This window comes from Brienomyrus brachyistius, chromosome 13 (assembly GCF_023856365.1).
Source record: "Brienomyrus brachyistius isolate T26 chromosome 13, BBRACH_0.4, whole genome shotgun sequence".
Taxonomy (NCBI): Eukaryota; Metazoa; Chordata; class Actinopteri; order Osteoglossiformes; family Mormyridae; genus Brienomyrus; species Brienomyrus brachyistius.
The window spans coordinates 11153482-11161136 of record NC_064545.1 but is presented as its reverse complement, the minus strand read 5'-3'; the positions used below and the strand labels follow the sequence as shown (position 1 = coordinate 11161136).

General features: G+C 41.3%; 1 protein-coding gene across 1 annotated transcript; it reads right to left on the bottom strand.

Annotated features, from left to right (window-relative positions):
- Nucleotides 1-543: 543 nt before the first annotated feature.
- On the bottom strand, nt 544-6826 carry fam174b (family with sequence similarity 174 member B). The gene is given in 4 exon segments (XM_048973630.1): nt 544-586; nt 5145-5199; nt 5202-5275; nt 5749-6826. Coding segments are annotated over 4 exon segments (447 nt in total). The 5' UTR covers nt 6024-6826.
- Between the last annotated feature and the right edge of the window lie 829 nt (nt 6827-7655).

Sequence of the window (7655 nt, the reverse complement as noted above, 5' to 3'; positions counted from 1 at the left end):
AAGCAGACTGTGACCAGTGGTACTGAACCAAATTAATCCCACAACATCCTTCTGGTCCTCATTGGAGACACAGGCTCTATAAATGTGTGTGTGTGTGTGTGTGTGTGTGGGGGGGGGAGTAATTTTTGTTCTGTTCTTTTGTAAACATATTTAACACTTGAGGGGTGCAGCTTTGTCTGCAGTTTGTTTTTTAAGGAGATTTGCTCCTTCCTGGTCCCCTTCTTTATGACACACAGCAGGGTTTCTGTGGTTCTGCTTAGAGTAAAGATGAAACGCGATTTCCCTGCTTTCAGCTAAGCGTAAAAATGTCAACCAAGAGCATTTCCCTCAATAGTAATGAAAGAGGCAGGAAACCATAAACGCTTTGAAAGTGTTATGGATTTTAAAAAATGATCATCAAATTTCCCCAAAGAGTCAAAATACAGGAACATTAATATGAATTACTTAATTTGTGAACTGGGGAGGATATCACTTGGGGAAAAAAAAGCGATGATCATACAAAGCAATACCACGAAAACTGATTTATAAGAATCTTTATTCGGTTTATGCATCTGGATACACAGTGATCTTGATGAAGACCTGTCTTCTGTTTGGGGAAAAGCAAGAACCTTATACCAGGAGACAATAGGGGGTTGGGGGGGGGGGGGGCAAGGGTGACGTCTTCATGTTCTCTGATACACTGCGACATCAGCGAAAAACAGACACGAAGAGCCTAAGGGATTTCTTTACATGAAACCCCAGCTACTTCTACTACATACCACAAATGGCATGCACCAATATCCAGGCATTAACAGAAAAACATTTTAATACCATAAAATAAGCTTTATTGGCTGAGGATATCATTCCCTTCAGTGGAGACTGATTCACTTGCATACAAATTAACAGTAGCGCATTAACACGAACCACAATGCCGAACAGAAGATTAGGTTTAACGAAAGAGCGTCACAAATACCAGAAAATTACTAGCAAAAATGTAGACGGAGCATGGCTGGTGTTGACGTGAGCATAGCACTGGAAGGAGGAAGCCGTGGAACTGTTGTACAAGAGGGCAGCGAGGCACTGGCTCACTCACTGGGGGCACAAATAACATTCAAACTGGGGGGGGGGGGAATCTCCAGTAAACACCTAGACTGGGATTATAAAATGCCAGCTGGTCTCCCACTCCCACACCTGTTCCAAATCCTAAGTACCACTCTGCAGAGATCCAGTCTTATCGCAAACAAGAGCGTATGAATGTACCTTTCATGACCAGCCTAATGGACACAAATAAAAATAAATAAAAATATACTACAAAGCATTCGGAAAGGCAGGTTCAGTGTTCTGTTCCCCTTAAGTGGTTATTTAAGCACAACACAAGCTGCTAAGTGTGCTGCTTTTAAGCTTATAAGTAACATAACTAGTATGTAACCTGGAAAGGCACCAACTTTTACATGCAGTTGGGGGCCGCTGCTCCTCCGCATCGAGAGGAGCCAGATGAGGAGGTTCGGGCATCTGGGCAGGATGCCTCCTGGACGCCTCCCTGGTGAGGTGTTCCGGGCATGTCCCGCTGGGAGGAGGCCCCGGGGAGGACCCAGGACACGCTGGAGAGACTATGTGGGCGAAGTGGCCAGGGAGAGGGAAGCCTGGGTTTCCCTGCTTAGACTGTTGCCCCCGCGACCCAACCCAGAAAAGTGGTAGAAGATGGATGGATGGATGCAGTTGGGGGTATTGAGACATCATCCAGTCACTTGCGTGATTGGTCCAGTCTGAGCCAATAGTACTTCAGAGGTCTGAAATTTGTCCTGACAGACAGGTAAAGATTTAACAACAAATCCTCAGGCAGGACACATTTGGATGCTGTTCATTCAGCAGTTCTGCAGAAGGCTAAATGAAGCGATTTCCAGTTTTCTACAGGACAGTCAATTCATTGATACTCTATAAATCAATGAACATTTTCATTTATTTGAAAAAATTACTTTTTTGTAGTGCACATAGTGGGGGGGGGGGTGGGGGGTGTCAGAAGCAAAATATAAAACATCTTCACTGCCCCCCTTCCCACAACAAAAAAATAGGGGGACGGTGATTTAAATGCTTTCCCCAAAGCACTTCTTCGGAATCTCCTTCTTTAGGTATATCTCCCCCCCCCCGAGAATTCACTTCCAGCTTTGGTTTACATAGCAGCATGGGGGCGGGGGGGGGCGGGATGAAAACTATGACTGCCCTGTAAGCGCATAGATAATATTCTTCCAGTCAAAGACCATCGACAGGAATTTACACATCATATATTATACCACTGATATCAGGAAAGGTAATTTAGGTACATAGAATCACAACACAAAAATACGCATTTATATAGAAATCTTCATCTCCAGAATACTTGTAACTATATACATCTGGTATCATCCCACCGCAGACTCTCAGAACTTCTGGCTGCAAAGCGCCAGTTCTGCTGGGAGATCTGAAATCCCAGCGATGTTGTTTACATACTCCGAGTATGGCGAATTTCCGAAAAAAATGGCATTCTGGGAAATATCGCCTCAGCCATTCGGCACGAGGGCCTACGGGAAAACGTCCAGATCACAGGGAACAAACCGCGACTCATTTTACCTTGTGCAATAATGAGGACAGTCTGGATAAATAGCAGATAAGGTCTAATTTGAGCCTAGACCCATGGTCACAGAAAAAATTAAACACAAATTAGCTTTGCCAGGCGTGCAGGGCTTGGCCACGTACGCAAAGGATTCAAAGGGGATGAGATTTCCAGGCAGAGAAAGAATCCTTCACCATTCACATGCAAGTTACACCTTTGGCAATATTTACTTGGTTCTTTTTCCTACATATAGTAGGAAATCAGAAAGCTTGAACTTATTCAAAAAAAATAGTAGCTCTCAGACTGCCTACATCACTGACTTTAAAATCCTCCTTTTGAAAGATTCATATTGCAAGACGCAAAGTACAAAGACAGTCATTTATGCTGCGAGGCCTGATGAGAATCGAGCATTGACAGGGATCTTCGCTGCTCACACTGTAATTCACTTCATACAGCCAGAAAGGACATGCTGGTAGGATATTTGGTGGTGGAATCACATAGTGGGTGAGAGCCATTAAAAGGGGTGACTCGTAGTCCTCATGGTCAACTCGCTGGTTTGCTGTGTAATTGGCTAGATTACCTCGTTAGTGTGTGTTTCACAACAAAATGCAAAACAAAAGGATGGAGAAAGGGGAAAAAATCTAAAATTACCGACAGAACGACAGTCCATGGTTTTGTATCCTGTAGACACAGATATTTTCTGATGTCACATGATTGATTCCTTCACCTGAAAAATGTAAAGAGATATTGTTAAAACATCACTAGTACCAATCCATGGTGTCAATCCTGTACAATGTGACAGATGAGGGTTACATTTCCCAGAAGCTCCCATTACATAGTTGGAATTGTTCAGCTCATGGTTTCAAACTATACAGGATGCTAACGCTGTTAGCAACTATGCTTTTGGGAAACGCAGCCACGGTCATTTCAGGCTCTCTGACTTGCAGTAGTTTTTAGGTCTTTAAGGCTATACAAGGGATTCCTCTTCCAGCTGCACCTTTTTCACATGGCCATGGTTGCATTGACCCTGCCTTGTGTTCAAATCTAGGAACAAACAAAGCAGCATCACCTCCAGACGCCTTAAAGGGCTGGGATTTTATTGGAGAGTCCAGGCCAATTTAGCTGCTTCTTAAGTTTCCCATCCTGCGAAAGTTGAGAATTTATGCAATTTCCAAGCATTTGCTATGGATCAGCCAAGAAGGAATTTCACCACAAAAAAAAAAAATCAGGAAACAGGAAACAGTGTCTCGCTGGCAGGAAGTGTGGTGAGAGTCAGAGAACAATAGATCAGGCGGAAGGAAGGCAGCGAAGTGTAACACACACACAAACCTGACGACACATCAGAACTTTCCAGTGAAAGGCGCTTAACAACACGCCAACAACACAACCCATATGGCAAATTCTTATAAAAAAGTACATGCTAGTAATCGTCTTCTGGCATTTTAAACTGTCTGATGTCATTAGTGCCCACAGTTCAGAAACTTTTGCCCAAGCCAGAAATAAAACAATTGCTAGATAAACCACAAAGAGCTCATTCAAGTCAAAAAGCCAGCACTGAATTTATCCACGCATTTACACATTTGGAGCGTTGCAAGGCATCATGGGATACATTGTAATACCCATATATATATATATATATATATATATAGTGCATTGATTACTGTTGATTGATTAGTTGCGACTTGGGAAAAAAAAACATGTACATATATGTACACATAAAAACTGTGGCCTGTCAATGGAATGAGTCATTTGAGAAGCAAGGATAAGTGGGAAAGAGAGAAGAGGAGAATGTAGGAGGGTCAGTCCCCACCAGTCTGGGGGGCCACAAAAAGTTATTCAGAAATTACGTGATAACAGTCACGTGAGATGACTTTGTAATGAAAACGTTGTATAGGTTGTTATGTTTATTTTTTAATTAGCCGCTGAAAATGTTGACTGCTAGTGGTCATATTGACAGCATTGCATCCATCCAGCTGCCCATCCTATAAGTGCTTATCAGGGGCTGGGGGTAGGGGAGTTGGGAACACCCTAGACAGGGTATGTTAGTCCATCCGACGGCACATATATGCTCACATACTTATAATACACGACATTCCTACAAGATTAATACTAGTTAAGAACAATTAATGTTTAAATATCTGCAAGTACCATGGAATATCATGGGCAGACCACTCAAGGCAAAGCATTTAGCTGGAGGTTCATTAACTTACTCTGACTTTTAATTTAAATGAAGCCTCCATTCATTTTCTTGTATTGTGTCTCTCATATGGCCTAAAACCAAACTCATTTTATAGACAGAACACAGTATACAACGCATACATAAGGCTTGTGCTTCTTGTGGACTGAGCACATTTCACCCTTCTCTATGTTTGACTGACCTAGCAAGACCATTACGTTTGCTACCATTTTTTTTCTTTTATGGACAAAAAGACAATATCCAACATTTATTACATAACGTATTAAATTTGTAATATTTTTAATCATATATGAGTTTATACATATTATGTGGCATATATTTAGGGTCAATTTTACGGAAGGAGAAAGCTTTCCGTTTTTCTTCAAAGGCTGTTCATACCTGTACTTCACGTCAAAAATGGTAGAATCATCTTCCTCATAATTCTCCTCGTTAGAGGTGCCATTTCCACCCGTTCGGCAGGAGTGGTAATTATATCATACTTTCGTGTTTTCCTTATCTTCCTCCCGGACCTACAACAACAACAACACCATGCACTCTTTTAAAAATCATCTTCATGCATCTCCATTTTCGCCTCGCATCGGAATACTGCCACAGTAATAAAAGCATGCCAGAAAGTCAGAAGACCGCCTCGCATATTTAAAGTAATATCAAGACATAATTAGTATTTATAAATAGCCTACCCAGCGTAAACAAAGCCTTATACATGGTCTATAACAAATTTTCAATTACACACGTACTTAAAATAATATTACTGATGGCAAATTATCTATGTTTAAAAATACCTGTACATTACACAAATATTTTTGAATCCGTGCCATAGAGATGATCTTCTAAATCAACTTAACTGTCAGAAAGCGTATTGTCTTGTGTATAAAAAAGTGAATTTTTCTCATCTCTGGGCAAAAAACGTTGAGGCAAAACATTGCACCATATGGGGCGCTCCAAGTCTATTATAGTAAATCAGATCATTAAATGTTCTCACCTGTACATTTTGATGAGCAAGCAGATGATCAGGAAAACAGTGAAAGCGCATATGAAGATGACCGCGCTCTTCAGCGTCGGCAGGTCGTTCGCGATGGAGTAAATGCGAGAGCCGATGGGCGCTGAATGGTTGGAGCTCCCGTTTAGATGTGAGCCCTCCGCCAGCGGCGATGTGGGACTCGGCGTGGCGGCAGGTGAAGGCGCGGCTCGCAGTTCGCAGGACACTTTCCAAGCAGCCGCTGCGAACAGGCAAAGCGCGATCTGGAGAGAAGTCATCTCGCTGGGAATCCACGCCTCGCTGTTCACTATTAAATAACGCGGCGCCCACTTACCAGCGAGCACCTATTTTATGCAGCAGATATACCGTATATACGCCTTTCTTTATTGAAGAAAAAACGCACTTTGCCAAATGAATGGATTTGCGCTTCAAAAAAACTCAGGATTTAATTTAGCTGATTTTTTTTCTGCATCATATCAACAAACTTTTTCGGTTTACTCGTAATCGGAAAACCAAGCAACCTTCGACATGTGCAAAGCACGATGATTAACATATTTTTCTGCTTCTGCAAGGTAATTCCCTCTAATGTGCGCAACCTTTGGCTCTCGTGGACTAACTAGTCGACTGTGCTTTCACGGTCCGGTTTAATTCGCGTTAACGAGAGGAAATGTGGGATTACCTAAACCCGGAAGGGCTCGTGACAGACGCCGCGTGAAACTCCCCGATGACGTACAACTGTCCCCGGCGTCTCGATCGACGGCGTCCTGTCACCTTTATTGCTGTCCGTCCTATGCAATTCTGTTAATTTCCCGATGCTGGGACACACGACATTATCTTAAGCTACATGTGTGACTTTTGCATTTTTTATTTGACAGATGAAAGTATTGGTTGAGCCGTCTTATATAAATGTACCAATATATGAAAAACAAGATTTTGCCATCACGCACGGTAGAGTAGTGTATAAGAAAGGTAAAATGAATGCCATTGAAATATTAAAATGGCGATCCTGGAAAAAAACAAACATTAAAGCGGTTTTCTATCTATCTATGAGACATTTTGATTGGGGTGACCGAACCGCACCGTGACTCTTCTGTGGTTCCGCTTAGAAAATGTAGGGTGACAGCAAGGGTACCACCCCCCAATTATTGACAGCACTTTATAACGCTTAATGTGGCTTAATATTTAAATACAGCAACTTAGGAAAACCATAATTATCTGACATTCCGCTGGGAAAGTATAAGCTATTGTGCAATGTATTAAACTGTAATCCAAACACAAAATTATAAATATTCACGTTGAACTATTCGTTAAAAAGGCAGAAAAAGCTCGTTTCTCGAACGTTTCGCTGGTTTTAAGTACTGTGTATTATGTTGCAAGTTGCACGAAACTGTACAAAATTATAATATTTACGTTAAGCCTTTTGCGACCTTACAGAAATTGGATGAATGGACGTTTAGCCTATTCATCTCTGTTAATTAAAAGCCCATTATATCGTACAGCAATAGCTTAAGGTAGCTTAATGTACCGAAACACTAACACAAAAAATGCACATTTTGCTGGTTACAACGCATTTCCACGTAGTTTTTTTAATCTTTGTTCTCCTATTCACATTTTGCTTTATTTTTAACTCAAAAGTAAAACAAATCAATTGATTAAATAAATCTCTTCTAATTAGTATTTGGATACCCACAAACAGTGGCTGCTTTTTGCCAGCCAGATTTCATGTTATATATTTTTCTTGGTAGTGTGGTTAATATCAATTATTAAAATTTGCCCCATGTCCAGCATGTTTTACGGATTACATGCAGGCCTATATGGTTCGAAATGTAAACAATCTGAGTCATGACTTAATGACCAAGAAAGGAAAATCTATATTGTTCGATTAAAAACCTAAAATCAGCAACATCCAA